This window comes from Salvelinus sp. IW2-2015, linkage group LG7 (assembly GCF_002910315.2).
Source record: "Salvelinus sp. IW2-2015 linkage group LG7, ASM291031v2, whole genome shotgun sequence".
In the NCBI taxonomy this organism is placed as follows: Eukaryota; Metazoa; Chordata; class Actinopteri; order Salmoniformes; family Salmonidae; genus Salvelinus; species Salvelinus sp. IW2-2015.
In genome coordinates this window covers 12,372,946-12,389,274 of record NC_036847.1, presented here as the reverse complement: position 1 = coordinate 12,389,274, position 16,329 = coordinate 12,372,946, and the positions used below count along the sequence as shown (strand labels likewise).

At 42.4% G+C, this 16,329-nt stretch overlaps 1 protein-coding gene across 1 annotated transcript in view; it reads left to right on the top strand.

The window, feature by feature from the left end:
• LOC111966406 (NACHT, LRR and PYD domains-containing protein 12-like) overlaps positions 1 to 16,329 on the top strand; it is a 28,369-nt gene that overhangs the window by 4,194 nt on the left and 7,846 nt on the right. Inside the window, exons 8-14 of the mRNA XM_024147199.2 lie at positions 1,744 to 3,535; positions 4,605 to 4,772; positions 8,041 to 8,214; positions 8,416 to 8,589; positions 8,916 to 9,089; positions 14,413 to 14,586; positions 15,012 to 15,185. Of these exons, the coding sequence (XP_024002967.2) occupies positions 1,744 to 3,535; positions 4,605 to 4,772; positions 8,041 to 8,214; positions 8,416 to 8,589; positions 8,916 to 9,089; positions 14,413 to 14,586; positions 15,012 to 15,185 (2,830 nt within the window). The remainder of the gene's footprint in view (positions 1 to 1,743; positions 3,536 to 4,604; positions 4,773 to 8,040; positions 8,215 to 8,415; positions 8,590 to 8,915; positions 9,090 to 14,412; positions 14,587 to 15,011; positions 15,186 to 16,329) is intronic.

The window sequence follows — 16,329 nt, the reverse complement described above, 5'->3', positions numbered from 1 at the left end:
TTTTCAAATTGGCATGTTTTGTTTCAACAATTACTGCTTCGCATACAAGCCAGCGAATTCTATGCGTTACAGCTGGATGTGTCAACAGACGTGGCGGGCACAGCTCCTGGTATATGTTCGAAGGAAGACATCCTCTTCTGCAAACCACTGGAAACCAGGACAACAGGAGAGGATATTTTTTAAGTACTGGACAGCTTTGTGACATCAAATGGACTTTGGTGGTCAAGATGTGTTGGTATCTGTACTGATGGAGCACAAACCATGCCAGGGAGACATAGTGTAGTGGTAARGTGCGTTCAAGCAGTTGCTCCCGACGCCACTTCGGTACACTGCAGCATCCGCCGAGAGGCTCTTGCTGCCAAGGGAATGCCAGACAGCTTGAAAGAGGTTTTGGACACCACAGTGAAAATGGTTAACTTTGTTAAAGCAAGGCCCCTGAACTCTTGTGTATTTTCTGCACTATACAATGATATGGGCAGCGACCATGTAACGCTTTTACAACATACAGACGTGCGCTGGTTATCAAGGGGCAAAGTATTGACACGTTTTTTTGAATTGAGAGACGAGCTTAAAGTTCTGTTTACTGACCATAATTTTCACTTGTCTGACCGCTTGCATGATGACGAAWTTCTCACACAACTGGCCTATCTGGGTGATGTTTTTTCTCACCTGAATGATCTGAATCTAGGATTACAGGGACTCTCCGCAACTATATTCAATGTGCAGGACAACAGACAGGTCTTTCCATCATTGTATGATTTTTTGTGTGCAAATGAACTCAAGCTTACGGACAATGTCAAATGTGATATAGCGAAGCACCTGAGTGAGTTGGGTGCGTAATTACGCAGGTATTTTCCCGAAACGAATGACACAAACAACTGGATTCATTATCCCTTTCATGCCCTGCCTCCAGTCCACTTACCGAAATCTGAACAAGAGAACCTCATCGAAATTGCAACAAGTGGTTCTGTGAAAATGGAATTTAATGAGAAGCCACTGACAGATTTCTGGATTGGGCTGCGCTCAGAGTATCCTGCCTTGGCAAATCGCGCTGTTAAGACACTGATGCCCTTTGCAACCACGTACCTATGTGAGAGGGAATTCTCGGCCCTCACTAGCATGAAAACTAAATACAGGCACAGACTGTGTGTGGAAAATGATTTAAGACTGAGACTCTCTCCAATACAACCCACATTGCAGAGTTATGTGCATCCTTTCAAGCACACCCTTTTCATTAACCTGTGGTGAGTTATTCACTATTTTCGATGAACAAGTAAAGTTTTATTTGTAAGATGGCTAAATAAAGAGCAAAATAATTGATTATTATTATATTATTATTTGTGCCCTGGTCCTATAAGAGCTCTTTGTCACTTCCCACGAGCCGGGTTGTGACAAAAACTAACTCGTTCTTATGTTTAATAAATGTATCGTATAGTGTGTGTGTGGCAGGCTTACAATGATGGCAAAAAACAACATTTGAGAGCGTGCTGACCCTGGTGCTAGAGAGGGTACGCAGCTGGAGGTTGAATGTTTGAAGGGGTACAGGACTATAACAAGTTTGGGAACTACTGACCTAGAGGCATCTGTTGACATATTGTATATTACAGTATGTCAATAGATGCCTCTACGTAAATGAAGGACCTGCACAGATATTATCCTTAGTTGACATGCAGGCTATCTATCTCCAAACGTGTGCAACACTAATTCAAATATGTTTTACAATCTGTATTTTCTGTCTTTCAGATGAGCTTGCTGTGATTTGCCAACGTGAACTCAAATCTAATCTAAAGAAGAAGTTTCAATGTGTATTTGAGGGGATCGCTAAACAAGGAAACCCAACACTTCTCAATAAGATCTACACTGAGCTCTACATCACAAAAGGTGGAAGTGGAGAGGTCAATAATGAACATGAAGTGAGACAGATAGAGGCAGCATTCAGGAGACCAGCAACACAAGAGATCTCAATCAAATGCAATGACATCTTCAAATCCTTACCTGGACAAGACCAACCTATCAGAACAGTGCTGACAAAGGGAATCGCTGGCATTGGAAAAACAGTCTCTGTGCAGAAGTTCATTATGGACTGGGCTGAAGGAAAAGCAAATCAGGATGTCCAATTCATATTTCCATTTTCTTCTCGGGAGCTTTATTTAATGAAATACAAGAAACACAGTTTGCTAGAACTTCTTCATCACTTTTTTGTGGAAACCAAGGAATCAGGAATCTCAAACTATGAAAGCTACAAAATTCTGTTTGTCTTTGATGGACTGGATGAGTTCCAAATTCCCCTGAACTTCCAGAACAATGAAAGCTGGTGTGACATCACAGAGTCAACCTCAGTGGATGTGCTGCTAACAAACCTCATCAAGGGGAATCTGCTTCCCTCTGCTCTCCTCTGGATAACCTCTCGACCTGCAGCAGCCAATCAGATCCCTCCTGAGTGTGTTGACCAGGTGACAGAGGTACGAGGGTTCAATGACCCACAGAAGGAAGAGTTCTTCAGGAAAAGAATCAGTGATGAGAATATGGCCAGCAGAATCATTTCACATATAAAATCATCAAGGAGCCTCTTCATCATGTGCCACATACCAGTCTTCTGTTGGATTTCTGGTACAGTTCTTGAGCACATGTTGAAAAAAGGAAAGAGAGGAGAAATGCCAAAGACTTTGACTGAGATGTACACACACTTGCTGGTAGTCCTGATGAAACAGATGATTGAGAAATATCATAGGAACGATGAGACACATCCACACTGGAATGAAGAGAGCATTCTGTCACTGGGAAAGCTGGCATTTCAACAGCTGGAAAAAGGAAATATTATTTTCTATGAGGAACACCTGCGAGAGTGTGGCGTTGACGTCAGCGAGGAGTCTGTGTACTCTGGAGTGTGCACACAGATCTTTAAAGAAGAGAGTGGGCTGTACCAGCAGAAGGTGTACTGCTTTGTGCATCTGAGCATTCAGGAGTTTCTGGCTGCTGTATACGTGTTTCTCACATTCAACAACAGTGGTGTGAATCTAATGGTTCAAACTGAATCAACCTCTGAAGTACTTACGCCATTCAAAAACAATCCTACATTTTGCCTCAATGTAAGCGCAGTGGAGATGGCCTTACAGAGTGAGAATGGACACCTGGACCTGTTCCTCCGTTTTCTTCTCGGCCTCACACTGGAGTCCAATCATACTCTCCTACGAGGCCTACTGACACAGACGAAAATCAGCTCACAAACCAATGCTGAAACAGTCAAGTACATCAAGTTGAAGATTAAGGAGAATCTCTCTCCAGGAAGGTGCATCAATCTGTTCCACTGTCTGAATGAACTCAATGACCATTCTCTAGTGGAGGAGATCCAAAGCTACRTGAGCTCAGGCAGTGTCTCCAGAGAAGAACTGTCTCCTGAACAGTGGTCCGCTCTGGTCTTTGTGTTGCTTACATCAGAAGAGGAGCTGGATGTGTTTGACTTGAGAAAATACTCCAGGTCAGATGAAGGTCTTTTGAGGCTGTTGCCAGTGGTCAAAGCATCCAGAACAGCTCAGTAAGTACAGTACATGGGTATTCAAATTTATAGTCATAACAAAAAAATATATGTATGTACAGTGGGGTCTGAAATTATTGACACCCTTGATAAAGATGAGTAAAAATGACTGTATAAAATACAACATTCAAATACGTAGCTATATTGTATGCCAAAAAAAGGGGGAAATTATATATATTATTGTATACTAATAAAATTGCTCAGAGAAAGAGATTTTGTTTAACAAGTAATATATTTTTTTCTCAAAAAGGTAGGGGTCAAAATTATTGACAGCCCTGTTTTCAATACCTCACCTTGCAAGGATAACGGCACTGAGCCTTTTTCTAAAGTGTTTTATGAGTTGGAGAACACATTGGGAGGGATCTTAGACTCTTCATCCATACAGAATCCTTCCAGATCCTTGATATCCWTTGTCTGTGCTTATGGACTACCTTCTTCAATTCAAACAAAAGGTTTTCAAGTCCGGAGACTGAGATAGCCATTGCAAAATGTTGATTTTGTGGCGAATTAACCATTTCTTTGTGGATTTTAATGTACGCTTGGGGTTATTGTCTTGCTGGAAGATCCACTTGCAGCGTAGCAGAGGCAACAATGTTTTTGGCTAAAATATCCYAGTACTGATTAAAGTTCATGATGCCGTTGAACTTAACATGGGTCCCATGACCAATGGAAGCAAAATAGACCCATAACATCAAAGGTCTACCATGATATTTTACAGTAGGTATGGGGTTATTTTCTGCTCATGCATTCTCATTTCAATGCCAAACCCACCACTGGTGTACGTGGCCAAAGAGCTCTATTTTCATGTKATCTGACCAAACCACCAGTTCCAATGCAAGTGCTTATTACATGTTAAACCAAATATTTTTCTCTGAGCAATTGTATAATAAAATAATATAATTTCCTTCTTTTTTTTTAGCATACATTATAGCTCAGAAATTAAATTATTTATATTTGCTCATCTTTATCAAGGGTGTCAATAATTTCAGACCACACTGTATATATAACATGAAACAAAGTGTCATTAATCTTTTCTCTAAAGTGACATGACATTTGACTTTTCAAATAGGTTGGAAAGTTGTGACCTSACAGAGAAATGCTGTAAAGCTTTGGCATCCGCTTTAAACTCCTCACACCTGAGAGAGCTGGACCTGAGCTACAATCCTCTAAAAGACTCAGGAGTAAAGCAGCTCTCTGATGGACTAGGGAGTCCACACTGTAAACTGGAGAAACTGAGGTCAATATTCCTGTCATTTTTAAATAAGGGTTAGCAATTGTTCAATAGATCCACATGTTTATTTGCATTTGATAACAGCTAAACAATACATTGAAAGAAAAGTCCTGACTGTGAATCAAAATGTAAAAACATACTCACCCCTGTCCTTCAGACTTAATGCAATAATRTTTTTTATAAAAAAATGTATTTCACCTTTATTTAACCAGGTAAGCCAGTTGAGAACAAGTTCTCATTTACAACTACGACCTGGCCAAGATAAACCAAAGCAGTGCGACAAAAACAACAACACAGAGTTACACATGGGATAAACAAACGTACAGTCAATAACACAACAGAAAAAATCTATGTACAGTGTGTGCAAATGTAGTAAGATTAGGGAGGTAAGGCAGTAAATAGCCCATAGTGGCAAAATAATTGCAATTTAGCATTAACACTGGAGTGATAGATGTGCAGATGATGATGTGTGTCARGGCTTTCTTCCTGGGATGAAGGAGAGGACCAAAATGCAGCGCGGCTAGTGTTCAACATGTTTAATAGACGAATAAAACAGTAACACTAATACAAGTAACAAAATAACAAATGTGAAAACCGAGACAGACCTATCTGGTGCAGACAAAACACAGAGACAGGAAACAATCACCCACAAAATCCCAACACAAAACAAGCCTCCTATATATGATTCTCAATCAGGGACAACGATTGACAGCTGCCTCTGATTGAGAACCATATTAGGCTGGACACAGAAACAGACAAACTAGACACACAACATAGAATTCCCACCCAGCTCACGTCCTGACCAACACTAAACAAGCAAAACACATAAGAACTCTGGTCAGGACGTTACAATGTGCAAGTAGAGATACTGGGGAACAAAATAAATTAAATAACAATATGGGGATGAGGTAGTTGGGTGGGCTGTGTACAGGTGCAGTGGTAAGCTGCTCTGACAGTTGATGCTTAAAGTTAATGAGGGAGATATAAGTCTCCAGCTTCAGTGATTTTTGCAATTCGTTCCAGTCATTGGCAGCAGAGAACTGGAAGGAAAGGCGGCCAAAGGCAGTTTTGGCTTGGGGATGACCAGTGAAATATACCTGCTGGAGCGCGTGCTACGGGTGGGTGTTGCTATGGTGACCAGTGAGCTGAGATAAGGCGGGGCTTTACCAAGCAAAGACTTATAGATGACCTGGAGCCAGTGGGTTTGGCGACGAATATAAGTCGCTCTGGATAAGAGCGTCTGCTAAATGACTTAAATGTAAATGTAAATGAATATGAAGCGAGGGCCAGCCAACGAGAGCATACAGGTCGCAGTGGTGGGTAGTATATGGGGCTTTGGTGACAAAACGGATGGCACTGTGATAGACTACATCCAATTGGCTAAGTAGAGTGTTGGAGGCTATTTTGTCAATGACATCGCCGAAGTCAAGGATCAGTAGGATAGTCAGTTTTACCTGGGTATGTTTAGCAGCATGAGTGGAGGAGGCTTCGTTGCGAAATACGAAGCCGATTCTAGATTTAATTTTGGATTGGAGATGCTTAATGTGAGTCTGGAAGGAGAGTTTACAGTCTCACCAGACACCTAGGTATTTGTAGTTGTCCACATATTCTAAGTCAGAACCGTCCAGAGTAGTGATGCTAGTCGGGCGGGCGGGTGCGGGCAGCAATCGGTTGAAGAGCATGCATTTAGTTTTACTAGCATTTAAAAGCAGTTGGAGGCCACGGAAGGAGTGTTGTATGGCATTGAAGCTCGCCTGGAGGTTTGTTAACACAGTGTCCAGAGAGCATATGGAGCCAGATTGTATTTGCTCTATAGTTGTTGCTGTCTGCTTTGCAGCCTTTGTTTTTATACAGCGCAACAATGGTAGCATCCTTGTACCCCTGGGTCATTTCCTCTGTTTCCCAGATGCTGGTAAAGATGTCATGGAGTAGGTAGCCTAGTGGTTAGAGCATTGGACTTGTAACCAAAAGGTTGCAAGATCYAATCCCAGACCTGACAAGGTAAAAATCTGTCGTTCTGCCCCTGAACAAGGCAGTTAACCCACTGTTCCTAGGCTGTCATTGAKAATAAGAATTTGTTCTTAACTGACTTGCCTAGTTAAATAAAGGTCAAATGAAAAATAAAAATTGYCACAGCTGTTTTATAGAGTTCGGTAGGGATAACGTTGTGCTTTCCTTGTGCTTTCCCCAAGTTCATCATGCTGATATCTTTTTCAGTTTTCTCGAGTGTAGGTGGTTCATCCAGGTGATGTTGGATGGCCTTTTGGGGCATCAGGTTTATGGCTAAGTAGTCGGCAATGGATGGTCTGTTCAGGAGTTTACTGAAGTGTTCCACCCACCTCTCTGAAATACTTATCTCTGAGGAAGGTTTTCCCATTTGCTGATCTCAGAGGTGACGTGCCAGACTTCACTGGTCGGTGTATGGTTTTGAGGCATTCAAATAACTGTTTGGTGTAGTGTGTCTGCATACATTTGTGTGAGCTCTGTTAGTCCCTCCCACCATTGATCTTGCATCGATCGGAGCTGGCTCTTGTAATTTTGACGTTCTTATTGTCTCGCTGACACACAATGATATCATCCATCAGGTGCCGGTGCTTGGATCTTGGGTGCATKCATGTAGTTTTGTACTTGTCTGCTTGCCTGAAATGGTGTTCGTGATGACGAGGCTATTATCTGGTAATTTACTCAGGATTAGGATCTAATTTCCATTCATGTTCGCCACTCCCCACATTTTTGGCAATGACTCCTTGCCAGTTGGTGTTGGCGATGTCTTTGCCCACCCCAGCATTGAAGTCTCCAGCAATGATTAGTTTGTCATTCTGGGGAGTTGATTGGGTTATGTTGTCTAGCTCTGAGTAGAACTGCTCTTTCACTTTGTCAGGGCTTGGTAATGTAGCTGCGTAGGCCCTGATTATTGTGGCATGCCTAGTCTTGTTGAGAGGAATCCTGATTTTCATTAGCCTTTCAGGATGTGGAACAAAATCTTTGTCTGTCATTGTTCTAACGTTCCAGGCAGATATTTTGTTTTCTATAGACAGAACATCATTCATGTGAATACAATGTGAGGATACTCAGTGAGGTTAAAAGTGTAATTGACAGTCTATCTCACAGAGATGCACTACAAATGGTTACATGTCTTAATATCATACACGTAACKGGGGTGATACAACTGCATATGCAGTCCATCATGTTGGTAAGAGGGAGAACTATACAACTAAKATTCTCCCACCAAAGGGTAGTAGTGTGTTTAATGAAATTATGATAAACTCTGCAGGCTGTCAGACTGTCAAGTCAGAAAGGAAGGCTGTGCTTCTCTGGTCTCTGCTCTGATGTTAAAGCCCTCACATCTGAGAGAGCTGGACCTGAGTAACAACCCCCTAGAAGACTCAGGAGTTAAGCTGCTCTCTGATGCACTGGGGAGTCCACACTGTAAACTGGAGACACTTAGGTCAGTATTACTGTAATTGTCAAAAAATGTATAACTGTGTTTATAAAGTGCAGATATCAGCATTTGATGCATTGTGTAACAATTGAGTATCAGTTATCTGCATATTGAAGAGCAAAAACATGTACTTTAATAACCAGGGCCGGGTAACATACAACAGAGGATAATAGTGTGTTCAGTAAAATGATGATCAACTCTCTGCAGGCTGTCAGGCTGTGAAGTCAGAGAGGAAGGCTGTGCTGCTCTGGCCTCTGCTCTGAGGTTAAACCCGTCACACCTGAGAGAGCTGGACCTGCATGGCAATGACCTAGAAGACTCAGGAGTGAAGCTGCTCTCTGATGGATTGGGGAGTTCACACTGTAAACTGGAGACACTGAGGTCAGTAYGCTAAATGTTCCTGCAATGTACAGTTGAACTTATAGTAACTGAGTATATAGTAAACATCACCCAAAAGCCTGTGATGTCTGTTCAACCACCCTAAACAAATGGATAATAAACTTCTAATTTGAATAAACATCATTTATGACTTGAACATTTTGTAAATGTGATGACATTAATATCAGTTGAACAGGTAAGATCACAGAGGTGAACTGCATATGGTACTGGTATGAGCTCATAATCATGGGGAGAACATAGCTAGCATTTATCTCTTACAGCACCAGAGGGTAGTAGTGTGTTCACTAAAATCATGATCAACTCTGCAGGCTGTCAGGCTGTAAAGTCAGAGAGAAAGGCTGTGCTGCTCTGGCCTCTGCTCTGATGTTAAACCCCTCAGCCATGAGAGAGCTGGAGCTGAACTTCAATCACCTAGAAGACTCAGGAGTGAAGCTGCTCTCTGATGCACTGGGGAGTCCACACTGTAAACTGGAGACACTGAGGTCAGTATTCCTGTAATTGTTCAACAGGTGATACTTTTCTACAGATCCAATGTGTTTATAGAAGGTTATATCAGTCCTTTGTTCATTTGAAAACAGCAAAAACATATTTTGAAAGAAAAGTCCTGATTGGGAATTAACACTCACCCCTGTCATTTAGACTGACTGCATATCAGGGCCAGCGTTATGGCCCGCCCTACCATACCTCCTTGCCCYTCCAAATAAAATATAGATAATTTATTTGACCGAGACGCGCGCCGACAGAAAGACGCATCAATCTCAGATGAAGCATCCCTGCGAGCAAAACAGCGCCACTCTGTCTCAGTATGTGTACACCATGTATCTGATGTTGTCTGGACCAGACAGCATCAGATACATGAGCTACATATAGTAAGACAGATGGGCACTCTTTCGTTCACTCGGATGCTTTCTCCGGTGAGATAGTTTCAGCAGAGAGGAAGAGGCTAAGCGAGAGGGCTCATTCTCGCCAAAGTCTGTTTCTTCCTACAAATGTGGCTCTATCTTTTGAACCGTTTAAGTTAGAAATTATTATATGACCCCATCACTGAAAGAGAAGAGTTTCCGGAACGTATTTTCTGTTTCCCTCTACAATGCCCACAGGCCGCGCAGGACTTACTAGAACAGAGTGGACAACACCAGGCATTAAATCATACTGGGGGAAAAGGACATCATCAATGATGATGTTCTTTTCTACACAGAAGATTATTCAAAATMATTGCCTGATCATCTTCTGAACTTTCCAATACCTTTCTGATGCATTTCAGTCATTTCAAACCAGACTTCCTTCAGATTTAAATACTGTCAAAAGTACTGTCAGACCGTTTTGTAATAGACCGTCACAGCCCAAATAAAAAAAACTCAACATTGGCRTTTGAATACATCACTTTCTTCACACGGTGGAGTCACAAACGTTTTTTGATATCAAAATGGYGTCGCGGGACAAAAYGTTTGGGAACCCCTGGCATAGGACTATTTAGGAAGCCAGCAATTTGGGCAGCGTGTGTGGAAATATGCCTAGCTGATTATTGAGTTGCGGCTGTCAGTGAAAAGCATCTAAAGTATGTGTGAAGACAAAGTGTCTTGAGAATCATTTTAAATGTTGAGACAAGAAAAAGGGGAGGGATGTGGGGTTGAGATATGGCGCGTCTCTCTCCAGAATGCGGTCTCATTATTTAATTCTAGGAATTGTTTGGCCTTTGACTTACTTTTTTTCTTTTTTTACCCCCTTTTTCTCCCCAAATTCGTGGTATCCAATTGTTAGTAGTTACTGTCTTGTCTCATTGCTGCAACTCCCGTACGGATTCGGGCGAGGTGAAGGTCGAGAGCCATGCGTCCTCCGAAACACAACCCAACCAAGCCGCACTGCTTCTTAACACAGCGCGCATCCAACCCGGAAGCCAGCCGCAGCAATGTGTCGAGAAAACTGTGCGCCTGGCGACCTGGTTAGCGCGCACTGCGCCCGGTCCACCACAGGAGTCGCTAGTACGCTATGAGACAAGGATATCCTACCGGCCAAACCCTCCCTAACCCGGACGACGCTAGGCCATATGTGCGTCGCCCCACGGACCTCCCGGTCGCGGCCGGCTGCGACAGAGCCTGGGCGCGAACCCAGAGTGTCTGGTGCACAGCTAGCACTGCGATGCAGTCCCTAGACCACTGCGCCACCCGGGAGCCGCCGCACTGCTTCTTCACACAGCGCACATCCAACCCGGAAGCCAGCCGCACCAATGTGTGTCGAGGAAACACCGTACACCTACGACCTGGTCAGCTTGCGACTGTGCCCGGCCCGCCACAGGAGTCGCTAGTGCGCGATGAGACAAGGATATCCCTGCCGGCTAAACCTTCCCTAACCCGGACGACGCTGGGCCAATTGTGCGCCGCACCATGGTCCTCCCGGTCGGGCCGGCTGCGACAGAGCCTGGGCTCGAACCCAGAGTCTCTGGTGGCACAGCTAGCACTACGATGCAGTGCTAGTACTACGACCACTAAGCCACCCGGGAGGCCCGCCTTTCTTTTTTTATCAATTCCCCATCGGATACAGTGCATTCGGAAAGTTTTCAGACCCCTTGACTTTTTCCACATTATGTTACGTTACAGCCTTATTCTAAAATGGATTAAATACATTGTTTTCCTCATCGATCTACATACAATACCCCATAATGACAAAGTGAAAAGTGTTTTTATTATTCAAATTTATGGAAAATWAAAAAACAGAAATACCTTATTTACATAAGTATTCAGACCCTTTCATTGAGACTCGAAATTGAGCTCAGGTGCATCCTGTTTCCATTGATCATCCTTGAGATGTTTCTACAACTTGATTGMAGATAAACCTGTGGTACATTCAATTGATTGGAAATTATTTGGGAAGGCACACAMTTGACAGTGCATGTCAGAGCAAAAACCAAGCCATGAGGTTGAAGGAATTGTACTTAGAGCTCCGAGACAGGATAGTGTCGAGGCACAGATCTGGGGAAGGGTACTAAAACATTTCTGCAGCATTGAGGGTCCCCAAGAACACAGTGGGCTCCATCATTCTTAAATGGAAGAAATTTGGAACCACCAAGACTCTTCCTAGAGCTGGCCACCCYGCCAAACTGAGCAATCAGGGGAGAAGGGCCTTGGTCATGGAGRTGACCAAGAACCCAATGGTCACTCTGACAGAGCTCTGGAGTTCCTCTGTGGAGATGGGAGAACCTTCCAGAAGGACAACCATCTCTGCAGCACTRTACCAATCAGGCCTTTATGGTAGAGTGGCCAGACGGAAGCCACTCCTCAGTAAAAGGCAATTTGCAGCCCACTTGGAGTTTGCCAAAAGGCACCTAAAGGACTCTCAGACCATGAGAAATAAGATTCTCTGGTCTGATGAAAACAAAATGAAACTCTTTGGCCTGAATGCCAAGTGTCATGTTTGGAGGAAACCTGGCACCACCCCTACGGTGAAGCATGGTGYTGGCAGAATCATGCCGTGGCAATGTTTTCAGCGGCAGGGACTGGGAGACTAGTCAGGATCGAGGAAAAGATGAACAGAGTAAAYTACAGAGAGATCCTTGATGAAAACCTGCTCAGGACCTCAGACTGGGACGAAGGTTCYCCTTCCAACAGYACAATGACCCTAAGCACACAGCCAAGACAACGCAGGAGTGGCTTTGGGACAAGTCTCTCAATGTCCTTGAGTGGCCCAGCCAGAGCCCGGACTTGAACCCGATCGAACATCTCTTGAGAGACATGAAAATAGCTGAAAATAGCTCCCCATCTTACCTGACAGAGCTTGAGAGGATCGGCAGAGAAGAATATCAGAAACTCCCCAAATACAGGTGTGCCAACCTTGTAGCGTCATACCCAAGAAGACTTGAGGCTGTAATCGCTGCCAAAGGTGCTTCAACAAAGTACTGAATAAAGGGTCTGAATACTTATTTCAATGTGATATTTCATTTTTTTTCTTTTTTTTAATAAATTTGCAAAAAAATCTAAAACCTGTTTTTGCTTTGTTATTATAGGGTATTGTGTGTAGATTGATGAGAAAAACAAACAGTTCAATCCATTTTAGAATTAGGCTGTAACATKWKAAWYTGWYAAAAYWSWKAGTCAAATTTCCCAATACTTTCCGGATGTACTGGATGTCAGCAGTAGGCCTAGTAAATGTACCGTTAATCGCCGTCAGTTGGTTACATTAATTTCTGTTAATACATGTTTTTATTACAGTCGTTTACTGTTCTCATTCTCGGAGGGGTAACATTTTTTGCAGAGTTCACAACCTGCCACACAAGTTTTGATTTATTTCCTAACCATAATTTCGAGTTTTCTAAATGTTGTCATTGTCTTTTGTTTGGAGGGCTCCATGTGAGCAATGAGAATGTCTGGTTTCTCTGTCCTGATAATGTTGGGGGAGTGTGCATGCCTGAGCACAACCTGGTCTCAGAGCATTTTGTATTATTCTGTACATAAATCCAAAGACACTCTATTTATTATGATATGTTACATTTCGTATGGTATCTATTTAATTTGTGAATTTACATCATCCATTTCATATGATGTGTTAACGTTAGCTAGCTGGCTAAAGTTATCTAGACTAGGGGTTAAGGTTAGGAGATAGGTTAGGGGAAGAGTTAGCTAACATGCTAWGTAGTTGCAAAGTAGCTCAAAAGTAGTAAGTAGTTGAAAAGCTACTAATTAGCTAAAATGCTWAAGTTGTCCGTGATGAGATTTGAGCACCTTCGTGTTATAAGCCCACCTATCCACCCCGACCAACCACCCTCCTTTCGTTTTTGCCTTCAGTAACCTTCTGTCTAATGTAACCATACCAAACATAACATATACTTATTTGAGCTTCCCGGATTTACATTTACTATGTTAWGTCTAGTCTATCAGACCAGGCTSCTGAGAGCACGCACAGAAGTATGCATGCTCACATAGAAGTCTGATTTGATACATTGTTGCACTTCACTAGCAATAGCTCAAGTCAAGACATATAGAAAGTGAGGCAGACAGGCAGAGTAGAGAGATGAATGTGATTGAAAGAACCTGAATTTTCATCAGGATATTTTCTACTGTTTTTATTTGTTGGCTTTTGGCTTAGGTTTATATATTTTACTTAGTTYACAATGGAAATTATAAGCCTTCTGCTGCATTCTCTGAGTTCCATGKGCTCATTTATTTAGCTGCCAATGGATCCCGGTGTATCAATATGGCAGAGGCTGGTGCTCTGGCATTAGTTGAATTTATACTTTTATATTTTTATCATGCCAATTCAGATTTTTTATGATTAACCATGTGGCAATTATTTTGAGAAACAAAAATGTTATTATTGAAATTAAACTGTTCACGAAAATGCGCATATGAAAATCATAATAAATGGCACGCAGATTGGTAGGATAAATTGTAAGCTTCCTAAAACTTGAAAATCATGCCTATGGTCTTTACTGTAACACCTACACCTATATGTAACACCATAGTCCCGTGAAAAAACGTGCCCGCCTATGGAAATCAAATGCCGGTCCAACTGATTCGTTCTGCCTCCAGCCCTGCTGCATATAGAGCCAGATATGTGACTATATGGATTACATATAACATATGCCTGTATGATTTGAGGTTCTGACTTCAATATGCAATGCTTGGAAGTGAGGCCTCTCCAACTAAAAAGCTAAACATTAGGGACWATCACCCAAAAACATTGGGGTGATGTGAATGCACATACAGTACACCCCATCATGTCAGTGAAAGGTAGAATTATACAGCTGGCATTCTCTGTTTTCACCACCAGAGAGTAGCAGTGTGTTAACTAAAATCACAATAAACTCTTCAGGCTGTCATGCTGTGGAGTCCAAAGGGAAGGCTGTGCTTCTCTGGCCTCAGCTCTGATGTTAACCCCCTCAGCCCTGAGAGAGCTGGACCTGAGCCACAATGACCTAGAAGACTCAGGACTGAAGCTGCTCTCTGATGGACTGGGGAGTCCACACTGTAAACTGGAGACACTGAGGTCAGTATTCCTGTAATTGTTCAACAAGTAATAATTGTCCCTGTGTTTATAGAGGCCAATATAAGTATTTGATGCATTGTGTAACAGTTGTGTGTCAGTTGTCTGCATATTGTAGAGCAAACATYTTTACTGTAACCAGGGCTGTGTAACATGGCCTTTTACTGGGGAAAGAGTATAAACAGGGACTATTYTCACCCAAAATCTGGGATGTTTGTTAATTTTACATATAATACAAAATAATTTATGACATGAACATTTTGTAAATGTGATGACATTAATATCAGTTGAACAGGTAAGATCACAGAGGTGAACTGCATATGGTACRGGTATGAGCTCATAATGATGGGGAGAACATAGCTAGCATTTATCCCTTACAGCACCAGAGGGTAGTAGTGTGTTGACTAAAATGATGATCAACTCTGCAGGCTGTCACACTGTAAGGTCAGAGAGGAAGGCTGTTCTTCTCTGGTCTCTGCTCTGATGTTACACCCCTCACATCTGAGACAGCTGGACCTGAGTGGCAATCACCTACAAGGCTCAGGAGTGAAGCTGCTCTCTGATGCACTGGGGAATCCACACTGTAAACTGGAGACACTGAGGTCAGTATTAATAAACACTATCCATATAATGAAAATGTCATGTTCTCGTGGGCCCATGAAAGGTTCAACAAATTGTGTGAGGGGTAGGGATGGGCGGATTTCTCCATCCCTTTCTCCGGCCATTGTATTGGGCAGTTCAATGGTGAGAAAGTCTCAGTCCCAGGAGCAAAAACCTGCATTAGGAAATGTTGTCCATCATAGTTCATGTGGGATTCAATGACATTATGAACGGCAGCTCAGAACAGCTGAAGATGGATTTTAAAGAACTGATTGGGTCTCTGCTTGACACCAACAAATGCCCCATAATATCTGGCCCTATACCCTTCCTAAATCGTGGCATTGAACGTTTCAGCGGACTTTTAGCCCTCCATAACTGGKTACAAGACTATTGTAGTTCTGTCAGTATAACATTTTTGATAACTTCTGGAAACAAACCTCGATTTATAAGGTGGATGGGATCCAACCAAATCATTTGGGTTCCTGGATCCTTTCACAGCATTATAAGGCTGTGTTGAGACAATAACTTATCATTGACCCAAACCCAGCTCAGTTAATCCCTACCATTGTGTCACTGAGTTTCCATAATGCTTCAGCAAATGTACATTATCCCAGGGGTGTTGGAAGACACAATGTAAGTAACCTAATGTAAGTCCCTCGAACTGCCCTGAATGTCTCTGCTGATCCTATAGCTGTTGTATAGCTGTTGAAGACATCACAACTATGAAATAACACATATGGAATCTTGTAGTAACTCAAAAAGTGTTAAACAAATCAGAATCTATTTTATATTTGAGATTCTTCAAAGTAGCCACCCTTTGCCATGATGACAGCTTTGCACACTTTTGGCATTCTCTCAACCAGATTCATGAGTTAGTCACCTAGAATGTATTTCAATTACCAGGAGTGCCTTGTTAAAAGTTAATTTGTGGAATTTATTTCCTTCTTAATGCGTTTGAGCCAATACGTTGTGTTGTGACAAGGTAGGGGTGGTACACAGAAGATAGCCCTATTTGGTAAAAGACCAAGTCCATATTATTGCAAGAACAGCTCAAATAAGCAAAGAGAAATGACAGTCCATCATTACTTTAAGACATTAAGGTCTCTCAATCCAGAACATTTCAAGAACTTTGAAAGTTTCTTCAAG